Genomic DNA, 15,000 nt, shown 5'->3' with positions numbered 1-15,000 from the left:
GGTCTGCAAGGCGACATTTCTAAGTGTCCTTTGTAAGATTGTTTTTTAAACAATTTCTTACATGTAGCTGAGTAAACAGAAAAATAAACAGTTTCGCTTTTTCACAACAACCAATAAATAAGCTTTTGTTATTATTACAGTGAAATAATTCATTAAATATGACAGGGCGAGGCTAGCTTGTGTCGAGGACTCTGTGACACCATGGCTCCGGCCGCTCTGATCATACAGGTTTGGTTTTTAAGCAGCGATGTGAAGGAGCCGCCTTTCACTATTTCACTATTTTTAACAAGCTACAAGTCGTTTAACTAACTAACTTAATCTTACTTATCAAACAAAACATTGATTCACTAGCTTTTCTTAATGGTATTACTGTAGTAAAATATAGCCTAAGGTGGATATAGCGTTTTGCAAAATAATAATAATAGTAAAAAGTTATCTTTTTGTTATCTTGTGTACATTCAGGCCAAATCTAACTCAGAATCTTATTATTATTAATCAATCTTTGTATATATTCTTTCATATATTTATGATGTATAGTTTTTTTTTAACCCAATTTAAGATGTTTGACAATGTAAAGATAAATATGTTGCATTTTGGCATGATTTTTGACTTATTTATGGACATAAAGTTAAATTAAAAATATCCTGGATTTGTAAATCCAGGCCTTCACTGAGCTCAAGTAATAGTTTAATGTACAAAAATTGAATGTACTTGACTGTTGATGTCTTAAATAATAATGTCAAACAACCAACATTTTTTCAAAATGGATATATCTGGTTTTGCAATGAAACTCTTAATTTGTAGTATATATTATATTTAGAATAGTTTGATATCATAATTATACACAATTTAATATTTCACACGAGGCAATTCTGAAGTTGAATCATGTGTCAAATAAATGGGATATACGTACATAAACAGGTGGTTCCTTGTTGAGGAAAAACACACTTGGGATGATAACTCGAATCTGATCATTGGTGCAAATGACGGTCTCGTTGAGTTCTAGATGAAAAGAGAGAGAAAATAAGTTTAAATAGTGCTGTGTTAAAAATAAACATTTTTAAATGATAAATTACTGCAACATTTGATCATTCACAGCAATGATCTCAAATTCCTGGAGGGCCGAAGCTCTGCATAGCTTAGCTCCAACCACCTCTAACTCACACATGAATAATAGTCTCTAGTAGTCTTGATTATTTGGATCAGCTGTGGTTGATTAGGGTTGGAGCAAAACTGTGCAGAGCTGCGGCTCTCCAGGAATCAAGTTTAAGACCTATGATTTACAGGATATATACAGGATTTAGAGAGTGAAATTCAATACATTTTAAGACATTTTTAAAGACTCTTTCTATACACGTTATGACCTCATCAAAACCTCACTTTAGGTTGGCGACATTTTAACTTATGGTATAATGCAACACAAAATAATTTATTTACCCGACTACCCATATAATGCAGAGAAGAAAGAGAACTACAAAACAATGATCAGAGCAGTATAAAAAAATATATGTGGGGCTTTAGCAAAATCTCTAATGTTTTTATCTGCTCTATCTAATGGCAACAATTGCACTTTCTATATTCAAAAAGGCGGCAACACTAAAGCTCCAAAAATGCAAATTTATTAAATTAAAAAGGCTGACACAAAGCGTGAAACGTTTCGAGCACACAGCTCTTCATCAGACACTGTTCATCACAGTAAGTTGCTTCTTTTTGTACACTTCCGGATCACATGATCTCCTATTATCTCAAAAATAAGACAAAACAAAAAATAAAATGCACAATTATAAATTATGCAGCTTAGATAATCAAAGCGAAAACACAAAAACAAACCATAATATTGCATCACAAACGATAGAAAACAGAATATAACAAGGAAATACAACAAAATATAGCCAAAAAACCTTTAACCAAACACCTAATTAAACATTAAAGAATTATTAAAGAAAAGGACGAATGTCAAACTCCTCACTTAAACTATTTGGAGACGATGTATCTAGAGTGAAAATTCAAAAGGCTTCACATTGTAACAGCAATTTGTATGGAACATCTAATATTCGGAATGTGTTGGATCTAAAACCTGCTCCGCATGTTTTAAGTACTATACCACACGGTAATTTTAAATCTGGGAATTGTTTACAATGTAGGTGAGGCAGTGGCGCAGTAGGTAGTGCTGTCGCCTCACAGCAAGAAGGTCGCTGGTTCGAACCCTGGCTCCCTGCCTTCACGTGGGTTTCCTCCGAGTGCTCTGGTTTCCCCCACAGTCCAGAGACATGTGGTACAGGTGACTTGGGTAGGCTAAATTGTCCGTAGTGTGTGTGTGTGAATGTGTGTGTGAATGTGTGTGTGGATGTTTCCCAGAGATGGGTTGCGGCTGGAAGGGCATGCGCTGCGTAAAAAACTTGCTGGATATGTTGGCGGTTCACTCTGCTGTGGCGACGCCGGATTAATAAAGGGACTAAGCCGACAAGAAAACGAATGAATGAATGTTTACAATGTAACTTCACATACAAAACGTCAACTTTTACACATCCTCATACAGCCAAAAAGTTCCTCAAGGCACTATTTAGTGCAAGACCGCTAATGTAATCTATATGTTGCAGTGCCCGTGTGGTTTATGTTCTGTAGATAAGACGAGTAGACCTTTAAAAATGTGCATTTCTGAACATCGATGTGTTATTCCACATCATGATCCTAGAAGTCCTGTTGAGCAGAATTTCTGTTACGAGACATTCTGTCTCCACTCTACAATACATAGGGATTGAAGTTGTGAAGTGTCCACATCGGGGGGAGATCTATACAAATTGCAACCTGAAGCCTTTTGGATTTTCCCTCTAAACACATCGTCTCCAAAAGGTTTAAATGCGGAGTTTGACATTCGTCCTTTTCTTTAATAATTCATTCATTCGTTTTCTTGTAAGCTTATTCCCTTTAATTATCCGGGGTCGCCACAGCGGAATGAACTGCCAACTTATCCAGCGTTTTTACGCAGCGGATGCCCTTCCAGCCACAACACATCTCTGGGAAACACACACCCACACACACACACACACACACACAATTAAGCCTACCCAATTACTGCATGTCTTTGGACTGTGGGGGAAACCGGAGCACCCGGAAGAAACCAACGCGAACGCAGGGAGAACATGCAAACTCCACACAGAAACCCTAACTGAGCCGAGGTTCGAACCAGTAACCCAGCAACCTTCTTGCTGTGAGGCGACAGCACTGCGCCACTGCATCGGCTCTTTAATAATTCTTTAATGTTTAATTAGGTGTTTGGGTAACGGGTATTTTTTGTTGTATATTTTGTTGTATTTCCTTGTGATATTCTGTTTTCTATCGTTTGTGATGTAATATTTTGGTTTGTTCTTGTGTTTTCGCTTTGATTATCTAAGCTGTATAATTTATAATTGTGTATTTTTTTGTTGTGAGATAATAGGAGATCATGTGATCCGGAAGTGTACAAAGAGGAGCACATTACTGTGATAAACACTGTCTGATGAGGAGCCGTGTGCTCGAAACGTTACACGCTTTGTGTCAGCCCTTTTAATTTAATAAATTAGCATTTTTGGAGCTTTGGTGTCGCTCCCTTTTAAAATATATCATTTGGACTTTTTGCATTTGGCTGATCACCCAGGTAAAAGTGATGTGCGTGCTTTGTACATTTTAACAATTGCACTTTCATAATGACCCACACAAATATTCTACTTGCATTAGTAGACCTAAAGTCGATTGAATTTAAATGAATGATTTAAAAACGTAACTAGTTGCATTGCTATTTTTTATGGTAATGCTTTACGTTACTTTTCAGTTACTATTGCGTTACTTTTTCTGAGCTGGCTGAGGCTTGATCTGTTTCAGAACTTGCAGGATATTTTTCTTTTCTTTTTTTAATAAAGGAGCTCTGCAATTAACAGTGTGCTGTATAGCCTACACCTTCATTTACTTAAAAAAAAATCTAAAAAATAATGATGTAGGATAATGTTATCTTCTGAGAACTTCCTGACCCCAGAGCTGTACATGCCATATATAAAGATGAATGTTTAAAGCAATGTGTTTGCTATAATCCCCTTTTCCCTTTCTTTGATCCGTTCAGAATAATGAGAATACTTCCATCGCAGAAATGTAAGGCTCTGCAATGTTTCTGTCTGTTCCTGCATTCTCTCATTGAGTGCAGGATTCAATGTGACTACGGTCATTTCAATTCAGCTATTTATTTTTTTTAAAGCTAATTAATTACACTAAAAAAATAACTCGAATTACAGTGTTTAAAACGTAACTCAATTATATTTCCTTAATTTTGAAAACTAATGCATTACTTTACTTGTTACTTAGAATTAGAGTTTCCAGCTTTCTTCAAAATATCCGTTTTGTGTGTTTAACAGAGGAAAGAAACTCCTAAAGGTTTGAAACCTGTAAAGGGTAATAAATATATCATTTAAATCAGGGTATTCGCGCGGTCTTAACAAGTATTAAACGCTGATAAATTAATTTAGAAAGATTTAATGCCCTTAAAAAGTATTAAAAAGTCTTAAATGCTGCTTTACAAGGTATTAAATTCTGTGTAATTGTTGTGTGATGACGTTTACCTTAATTTAATCTGTGAATATTGAGATGTTAGTTTATGAAGTTGATAAAATCCTGCAAGATTTGACGTCACGCTGTTTTGTTTACTGCAGTCACCAAGGCTGAAACAGTTGTCATTTAAGGGGTAGTTCACTCAAAAATGTACATGTACTCATTATTTACTCACCCGCAAGTGGTTCCAAACCTTGAAAACAAAGAAGATATTTGAAGAAATAAGCTGGAAACCTGTAAACACTGATTTTCATAGTAGGACAAACAAATACTATGGAAGTCAATGGTTACAGGTTTCCAGCTTTCTTCAAAATATCCGTTTTGAGTGTTTAACAGAGAAAAGAAACTCCTAAAGGTTTGAAACCTGTAAAGGGTAATAAATATATCATTTAAATCAGTGTATTCGCACGGTCTTAACAAGTATTAAACGCTGATAAATTAATTTAGAAAGATTTAATGCCCTTAAAAAGTCTTAAATGCTGCTTTACAAGGTATTCAATTCTGTGTAATTGTTGTATGATGACGTTTACCTTAATTTAATCTGTGAATATTGATATGTTCGTTTATGAAGTCGATAAAATCCTGCAAGTTTTGACGTCACGCTGCAGTAACCAAGGCTGAAATAGTTGTAATTTAGGGGTTTGTTCACTAAAAAATTAAAATGTACTCATTATTTACTCACCCTCAAATGGATCCAACCCTTTATTAGCTTCTTTCTTCTGTTCAAAACACAAGACGTTATTTTAAAGAAAGTTTAAAACCTGTAACTACTGATTTTTAAAGTAGGACAAACAAACACTATGGAAGTCAATGGTTACAGGTTTTCAGCGTTCTTCAAAAAACCTGTTTTGTGTCTTTAACAGAAGAATAAAACCCATAAAGGTTTGAAACATGTAAAGTGTGAGTAAATGATGGCAAAATTTTCAATTCACAATGAATTATTGCTTTAATAAATATATCATTTAAATCAGGGGGTCTTAACAAGTATTAAACGCACAAAAACACACAAAACAAATACTTTGAAGAAAGTAGAAAACCTGTAACCATTGACCTTCATAGTATTTGTTTGTCCTACTATGAACATCAATGTTTACAGGTTTAAGCTTTCTTTAAAATATCTTCTTGTGTTTACAACAGAAGAAAGGAGCTCCTAAAAGTTTGGAACCACTTGAGGGTGAGTAAATAATGAGTACATTTGAATTTTTGGGTGAACTAACCCTTTAATTACTGATATTTCAGACACAATTCAGTGTCAAAAACAACACCATTCAGAATATCAACTGCAGCATGCAATGGCAGATGCTAAAAGCTCTTGTCTTACTCCAATTTTCCAACATGAATATTCCAAATTCTGAATTATATATGCACATAAAAATTGAATTTGGCATTTGAATATTCCTCTCTACACATCTAAAATCAACTTACCCTCTTCTCCAATCTGCACAGCAAAGCTTTCCATCCACATCGAGAACAAAACCCACGTCAGCGCCAGAGTAACAGGTGTCATCCTCAAAACCGACTGCATTTCTGTCTTCTCCTCTCCCTTTCCACCAAACCTTCTCGCTTATCACCTCGACTAGCTGTCAGAGCCAGACGTAGTGCTAGCGCTCTCTCCAGCCCTCCGAAACACAGCTCTAATGAAGTGGGAACCTCCAGTTGCTTTGGAGCACCAGCTTGAATGATGTCCACGCCAACAATGAGATTCCACACATGAATAGGACAAGCTGGGGGGAGTCCAAGGTAACACCGACCAACTAGATTTCAGGCAAAAGCTGAACTGAGAAAGAAAAAAAAAAATTGACAACCCACTTAGCAGACACCGCACTGTATGTCTCAGTGCGTTGGTCGACAAGGAGTTTGTTTGTCATGTAAAGGGAATGGAGGTACCGGGGTGGTGTCTTGTTTTATCTCACTCTTTTGTCTGTGGGTTTTTAAAGGGCATGGAGAGCGCTTTACGGTTTCGGGAACCCCAACGACTTGCTTGAAAAGAAATCCCGTCACACTGAGTCAAGGGCAGTTCACTGACACCTTCGCCAAGGAGTTGATGCCTTTAGGACTGTTTGGACAGGGGAAGAGGTCTGTGTGTTTTCAAGCCAGATGCACTCAAAAACTGATTTTTGCAGCTTGTTTAAACTACTTATATAAAATGAGCTGAAACAACACAATTCTTGAGACTTTTAGGGGACAACTTAATTGCTTTGTTTAATCCACTCAAAAGAACATAAAAAGATATTTTGAAAAATGTTGAAAAACTCACCAGACATTGTAGGAAAAACTAAAACTACGCAAGTCAATAGCAATGTTTCCATCCACCTTATTTCATGCACAAACAATTTATTTGAAATGAGCTGAAACAACACAATTCTTGAGCTTTTTTGGGACTACTTAATTGTTTTACGTTCAGTCCACTTAAATTTGTTGAAACTTAATCAAACTTAAATGAATTGTGTGGAACTCTGCATTTTTTACATTGTGATGCCAATGAAATCAATGCTTAGCTAGGTTAATAATTTTATTGAAATTATTAGTCAGACAAGCATTTAAAGGGAATGATCATGCAATCATTTGTTTGCCCTTGACTTTTTCCCCCCCAAAAAAAAACAGTTTTGAGAGAAAGATATTTTGAAGAATGTTGGAAAACTATAACCATTAATATATGTATTAGGAAAAACAAAAACTATAGCAGTCAATATTTCCATTCACCTATTTTTTATGCACATTGTTCAAACGACTTATATAAAATGAGCTGAAACAAAACAATACTTGTAATTTTTTGGGGGGCGGGGAACAGTTGGAAAACTGTAACCATTGACATACATAGTAGAAATAACTAAATCTACTCAAGTCAATAGCAATGTTTCCATCCACCTATTTTTATGCACATTTTTTAAACGACTTATATAAAATGAGCTGAAACAACACATTTCTTGAGATTATTTGGGGGGCAACTTAACTAATTGATGTTCAATCCACTTAAATTTGCTGTTAACTTAATCAAACCTAAATGAATTGTGTGTAAAGTTGCATTTTTTACAGTGTACAGTGACTTGCATAGTTTTTGTTTTTCCTAATATGTATGTCAGTGGTTACAGTTTTCCAACATTCTTCAAAATATCTTCTTTTATGAACTCAAACTTCAGTCAAGAGTAAGCAAAGGAGAGCAGAATAGTCTGTGAACAGTCCCTTTAAATGCTTATCTGAATAATATATTTCTTGAAATTATTCAATTATCCAAGCATTAATTTCACCAAGATCATGCTGTTTCCACACAATTTATTCACATTTTCACAACTCCAAATCGATTAAGTTAAAAAATTTAATTGAATTAAACATAAACTAATTAAGTTATTTTGAAGAATTGTGTTGTTTTTGCTCATTTTATATAAATAGTTTGATAAAAGTAATGTGCATAAATTTAGGTGGATGGAAACATTGCTATTGACTTGCGTAGTATTTATTTATTTTTCCTACTTTGTATGTCGGTTTTTTTAAACATCTGAACGTTGTTTTGTCTTCAAGTTATTTATAGGAATCAAGACCTACAGTGGCTTCTTCTACTACAGCCAAATTCAATTTTTATTTTGAGTTACAAAAAAAGAAGTAAGGATTTTGTTCTCTTTAACTCACAAATGTTTTATGCTATATTTCAGTTTTGCTCACAAGTCTAATTTGCATCTATGGATGTAAACATAGCTAACGGTTACAGGTTTCCAACATACTTCAAAATATCTTCTTTTGTGTTCAACAGTGCAAAAAACTTCAAACTGATTCGGAACAAACGGAGGATTAATAAATCATATTCATTTTGCAATTAATTATCTATTTTACCAACATATAACCATTGCAACATGCACACCAGGGGCCTCATGTACGAAGACTTGCGTGGAAATCTTACTAAAACATTGCGTACGCACAAAGCTGTAAATGTGCGTACGCATAAAAAAATTCAGATGTATGAAACACTGCGTACGCCGAATCTCACGCATATTCTTTTGTACATCTGAATGAACGTGAAACTGAGCGCAACATGCACGAGCACAAAACCCCTCCCTGCCACCTCCCCCGTATGAATATGCTAATGACTATGCTAATGGCAAAACCCAACGAAAAAGCAATGACAAAATCAAGCAAAAAGAGAAACTTTGAACAGAATGTGAATTGGAGGTGCTGCTTTCGGAGGTAGACCGGAGAAAAGCGGTGTTATTTGCAAGTTTGTTCTCCGGGATTAACAACAAAAGAAAAAAATAGAGTGGGAGAGTTTAGCTGATACAGTTAACACAGTTGGGTCTGAACATCGCACTGAGTGCATTAAAAAAAGAAATAGTGTGGTTTATATCTGTAAAATGTTACAGCACCCTTAGCAGTCTCAGTGGCGCAGCTCGTAAGACGCATGTGATCATGTATTGATACGTTCGAGCATGAACTCGGCTCGAATCTAGCGACTGATGAACTCTTTCTTCTTTTTTCCCCCGCTACATATCAGATTTTGCCCACTATTTATCACGAGAAAGACAAGTAGGAATCATTAATAAGTTTGTGCATCATATTTTATTTGCACATTTATTGACTGGAAATGTTTCTGATTCACGCATGCAAATTCATCTTCAGATAGTGTCTTTATAGCAATCTGCGTGCGGTAGATCGCTCAGATTACATTGGGAAAACAGGCGACCGCTGCAAATTGTGCTTTAATGTTTAGCTGGTCAAATGTATGGTATGGAAACCTTATATACCTGCTGAACCCGTCTCATACAGCTGCCATTGCAAGGCTCAGACACTTTGTAGAGAGGAATTTAACACAACTGCCTCTAGGAGTCGCCAATGGAAATAAAACAGACACGCACAAAAAATGTGCATACGCCTGCCAGAAAGCTGCCGTGAAGCCGCGCACAATCCCACGTTCAGTTCATTGTTAGTAAATCCAAACGTGAGCGATTCTGAGCGTGAAACCTGGCGTACGCAAAGTTTTTGTGCGTACGCAGCGTTGATACATGAGGCCCCAGGCCCGTAGCCAGCCTGGTGAAAGGGGTGGTTCTTTTTTTCTTCCTCAAAATGGGGTGGAGCTTTTTGCGGTTATAGGCCTCATTTAGGCTACCACTTAATAATGAGATTTAATTACTGCATTTTTAGTGAGATTTTAAGCACTATTTTAGCTGAAATAGATTGTCGAATGGTCATGATAACCAAAAAAAGTATACTTGAAAATTCCTGGATAACAACAATAGCCAAAATAGTACTGCAATTCTTTTTAATAGGGGCCACCTTTAGTGGTTCACGCCTTTTTATTGGTCATTTTTTGTTTCCAAGGTCCAAGATTTAGAATTAAAGTTACTTGTAAAATGTTTTCTCAATTTAAAAACAATACAGTAGCGAAAAATGACTTCACTTACATCACATTGTATGTTTTCTTGCACAGTAGGATGTTGAAATAATAAAAAATAATTGTTTGCATTGGCCAAAACTGATAGTGACAGACGATTCCACTTGGTTTTAAACCTTTTTCCATGGGTTATTTTCACTATTTATGATGGCATAGCAGTCAAAATAGGACAAATGAGCTCATGTATGGGACAAATTCTGGACCTCTGTCAGCGAGCGGTGGGTCTTTTAACCCACCCTCCCCCTACAGGCCTGCACACTACTCAATGGAAAATACAGTGAAAAGCTGTTTTTTTGCAAACAGAAAATTAATTCAGACAAATCCTTGTTTTTTTCCCAATCGATTCTGTATTATGGTTATCACAAATTGATGTGAAAGAGATAACATTTTCAGTAGAGCTTAACAAAGAGTTCAGTTCCTCTGAGTGTCCTTGTATGTTGTACTTCTTGGCCAAAGAAAGTCTTTTATTTCCTTTCTGTTTTTGCTTTTTTTACAAGTGCTCTTTATTGGACGAGTTTTACGGACACTGAAATCACGTGTCTTTTGTTTTGCAAATAGCACCAGATAAATGCTCGAAATGCTTTGCTATGACACCCCACAGACAATATGTCTAAACAGAAGACACTCTCAACAATTCAACAATCAGTGCTGTAAAGTTCAATAATTGCCTTCCTAAACATCATTGAAAACAACACGTTTGTGACCCTGGACCACAAAACCAAGTCCTAAATATCCATTTTATTAAACTGAGATCTATACATGACCTGATATCTAAATAAATAAGCTTTCTATTGATGTATGGTTTGTTAGGATTGGATAATATTTGGCTGAGAAACAACTGGAATCTGAGGGTGTAAAAAAATGTAAGTATTAAGAAAAGCACATATAAAGTTGAACAAATGAAGTGCTTAGCAATGCACATTACTAATCAAAAATTAAGTATTAATGTATTTACAGTAGGTGACTTACAAAATATCTTCACAAAACATGATCTATACTTAGTATTCCAATGATTTTTGGCATAAAAGAAAAATCTGATTTAATTTTGACCCATAAAATGTTCAGGGGTTGGACAATTGCCTGGTTTTAGACCACAATACTTCATTAGTATGGTGTACGGCCTCCTTTTGCAGCATCAATTCATCTTGGGAAAGACAGATACAAGTCCTGCACAGTGGCCAGAGGGATTTTGAGCCATTCATCTTGCAGAATAGTGACCAGGTCACTACATGATGCTAGTGGAGGAAAATGTTTCCTGACTCTGACCTCCAAATCACAAACAGTGGCTCAATAATATTTAGGCCTGGTGACTGGGAAGGCCATTAAATTAATAATAACAACAACAACAAAAAAATCACTGTTTAAATGGTAGACTCTTAATCAGAGTATTGTCTTAAACATATTAAAATTGAAATATTGGTGTCCATGTAAACACACCTAGTGTTTAAATAGCAAATCCATTTCCACCGCTTTGTGGACTCATGGGTGTGTTGGTCTATAAAGGAGGTGTGTTAAGGCGCATTGATGGCGCAATGCTATTTTGACCAACTAAAAGCTGGTCTTAAATCCAACGTAGAGAGAATTAGTTACGTGCCTATGTAAGGTCTAAACACTTAATATAGACAGGATGTACAGCAATACACAAATATGAAAAAAAATAAAGGATTAAAATGTTACAAAAATTATTATTTACTACATAGATATAAAAACCACTGCCCTTTTCATGTCCGGGGAGGTTTTTTCAGTTAATTTATGACAATTTGCTTTTGTATAATGGTAATATTATTAGCAGTATTATTTATTATATGCATATTCGTATTTGTTTTTAATAAAAACAAGTTTAGATTTGTCCTCCTGTCGGGTTTTGGAGACGTCTGCATCACCATATGGGGCATAAGAATAGGATGTGTGTTTGGAAACGAATTTAGAAATAGTTTTGAAACAAATCTTTGCGCTTAATAAACAAAATTAAATATGTGGGCTAATAGATGTCTTCAGTGGAGTGAGTTTCCACCAATACTTTACTACACTAAAGTAAAGGAGTAAAGTAAGGGAGTAAAGTAAAAAGGGCGAATGGAGGAGGCTCGTTCTTTATCCTCCTGCTGCAGATGGTCTTTAACTGTTTTCTCGCTAGTGAAGCGTTCAGTTGTTCCACTTACAAAGTTCGCCATGTAAATAGTAATTGTGCCATGGCGCGATGCGGCTGACTTTTAAAGGGAATGCAAGATGAGACTCTGATTGGTTTAATAAAAGATATGCTCAAAACACACCCATAACTCATAAAGAGAATAAGCACAACCCTGTTAGATTATATTTTTCCATCCTTATAATAGCAAAGGTGCATTCGGCAACACAATCTTAATGATTTTGCACCATGCGCTTTAGACTTTGCGCTTAGATCATTAAAATAGAGCCCATAATTTTGTAAATTAATACACCCATAAAACATAAGACTGGTTTTGTCATCCAGGGTTACATTTATAATAAAAAACAAAACAGAGCAACATCATAACTCCAATAATTTCCACATACTGTGTTTTTACCAGCTTCACAGTACAGGTTGACAGTGATTACCATGGGTTATAAAACATTTGCTTCATCAGAGTCACATATACATGAGTGCTAATGTTAAAAACTGTCCACTGCACAGGATGTATAACATTAGAAAGGTATTCTAATTTCAATACAATTCATTAAAACCATAGTAAAACAGCAGCAAGGCATTAATAAAAAAAATGACACCAGCTATAAACAGGACAGAAAATGTACAGTACATCAAATCATCTTTTTTCACACCCAGCCGAATAGATAAAGTAGACTATGGGACAGACCCTATAGAAAGGGGAATGTGCAATGCAAACATAGAGGATCTCCTGGCTGGTGTTAGTGTGGTGTTCGCATTACTGGCCTTTGGGCTGGCAGGTCTGGAGACGCGTTTACTCAAGAGTCTCGCTGTCCTCGGTGAACAGATCCGCCAGGTCTGCCACTGTAAACACAGAGGCCTCCGAATGCTTCATAGACGTGGAACTGTGACTGAAAAAGATGGTGGTTTAAGACATATTAGTCAAGGTCAAACAAAGAAAAAAATAAAATAAATAAAGGCAAAGACTTAGCTACTTATTAAACTACATTAGAGTAGTTTAGGCTTCTGTTGGTGTAAAAATGTATTGTTGCAATTAATGGCTGAAGCTTTTATCAACCTTTCAACACTGGGATGTGAAAATAAGGGATATGCCCAGCATAACAAGGGATTCCCCCGACCTCCCCTTTAAAAAAATCCCCAAATGACTTAATATGCTCATTTGGAGCCGTTTCATTGTAAGAGGGCACATCAATCTTTAAAAATAATAATGTGCACAAACAGGGCCGGAGTGGGACTCATTTTCAGCCCTGGAGTTTCAAGCCAGACCGGCCCACCTCAGTTCACGACTGACTATATTAAAATAAGGTCCTTTCCAATTCAGTTTCTAATGACACTGTCACGTCTTTTTCAAGAAAACAGCTGCTTTAGAAATTCAAACGTTCAAAAGCCCTAAGAGTATTATATGTCTTAACAATAAAAATGAAAAAAAATAATATATATATATTTTCCAGGTGAGATTCGAACACGGGTCGGCAGCATCATACTACAACGTGTTTACCACTAGTCCACAATAGGGTATATGCTGAGCTAGTGCTGTTCCTATGCTGATACACTTCCGGTGACCTGTTATTGTGAACTTTTTCTCATTTTATACGGTTCCTTATACAGCATTGATGTTGTAATGTCATTAAAATACATTCAGTTAAATAAACTTTAGCATTTATTTAGTTGCTCAAGCGTAAAACGAGACAAAAAGCCGTTTACTCGCACGCACCCATCAGAATCGGCAGGCTAACGCAGAAGCTCCATCGAATATACTGGGGTAAAATAAATGCTCATATAATAAAGACATGGCGGGGGAAATGTAATTTAACGCAGTGCTTCTTGTACAATCTGAGATCCACTTTAAATCGGATATCACTCAGCTAGTGGAGATCGCTGATTTTTAAAGAAAACAGACCTTAAACGCACCGGATTTTGCATTGACATTCAATTCGCCGGAAGCGCTTAACCCAGGTTACTGGCAAATTAAAAGTCCTATTAGCATGCTTCAGCATATACCCCATAGCGCTATTTCAGCAGGAATAAAAAATAAGTATTGGACTTTGACCCGCAAGACACGGTATTGCTTTCTATTTATGGCTTAATCTTTTTCTCCCCTTTTTAGATTTCTGATCAAGCTATGTCAGATTTTTAATGTAGTGAATCATCTGATTTTCATTGAGCAGGTGTATTATTCATTAATATTGATTATTCAAATTCTCGAATTCGCTGTTTGGGGTCGAATGATGATAGTTAACGTTACATCATCATTACGTTAGTTAACCTGCAGGCTGCATTTTGCTCAGGAGGCTGCAAGAAAATAAATAAGAAGAGCGGCGCTGCGGCAAAATAATAAATAAAAAGAGTGAAGCTATGGTCAAATAAATAAATAGATGAAAAAAAAGTGTGACTGCTGAGAGTGCAAGCAGCTAGGGACACCGGCCCTCATGGCCAAAAAACGGACCGGCCCACCGGGAATTCACCCGGTGCTCCCGATTAGCCAATCCGGGCCTGTGCACAAACAAATCAGTGCAAAACTTTTGATTTCATTGTGACCTTGATTTTGATATCATTTACTATAATATGGCCTCCTCGTTCATCAGGGACTCACCTCTTTTCTGCTGTTTTCAGCATGGCTTGCATCCGTTCCTCAATGGTGGACTTAATCAGAAACCGATGAACAAATGTGGGTCTGCAAAACAGATAAGAATTATTAAGTCAACTAATAGTTTCAGAGACAAGGTTTAAAAGGATAGTTCACACTATTTACTCACCCTCTAGTGGTTTTAAGGCTTTAGGACAGTTTTTTCTGTTGAACACAAAAGAAAATGTATTGAAGAAAGCTGGACACCTGTAACCATTGCCTTCCATAAGGGAAAACTATGGAAGTCAATGGTTACCATTTTTCAACATTCTT

General features: G+C 36.2%; 2 protein-coding genes across 3 annotated transcripts in view; both read right to left on the bottom strand.

Annotated features, from left to right (window-relative positions):
* si:dkeyp-110a12.4 overlaps positions 1–6,276 on the bottom strand; it is a 24,148-nt gene extending 17,872 nt beyond the window's left edge. Inside the window, exons 1-2 of the mRNA XM_001336357.9 lie at positions 6,004–6,276; positions 914–1,002 (exon numbers count right to left, since the gene is read on the bottom strand). Coding sequence (XP_001336393.2) covers positions 914–1,002; positions 6,004–6,103 — 189 coding nt within the window. The 5' untranslated portion in view covers positions 6,104–6,276. The remainder of the gene's footprint in view (positions 1–913; positions 1,003–6,003) is intronic.
* A 5,527-nt stretch (positions 6,277–11,803) lies between these two features.
* The window catches only part of shprh (SNF2 histone linker PHD RING helicase), a 55,938-nt gene continuing 52,741 nt past the window's right edge, over positions 11,804–15,000 (bottom strand). For both annotated transcript variants that reach the window (XM_003200310.7, XM_009292830.5), the window contains exons 29-30: positions 14,695–14,775; positions 11,804–12,991 (exon numbers count right to left, since the gene is read on the bottom strand). In XM_003200310.7, coding sequence (XP_003200358.1) covers positions 12,895–12,991; positions 14,695–14,775 — 178 coding nt within the window. In that variant the 3' untranslated portion in view covers positions 11,804–12,894. The remainder of the gene's footprint in view (positions 12,992–14,694; positions 14,776–15,000) is intronic.

Source organism: Danio rerio, chromosome 17 (assembly GCF_049306965.1).
Source record: "Danio rerio strain Tuebingen ecotype United States chromosome 17, GRCz12tu, whole genome shotgun sequence".
Lineage (NCBI taxonomy): Eukaryota > Metazoa > Chordata > Actinopteri > Cypriniformes > Danionidae > Danio > Danio rerio.
The sequence above is the reverse complement of the archived record's forward strand: the minus strand, read 5'-3'. Positions and strand labels throughout refer to the sequence as shown.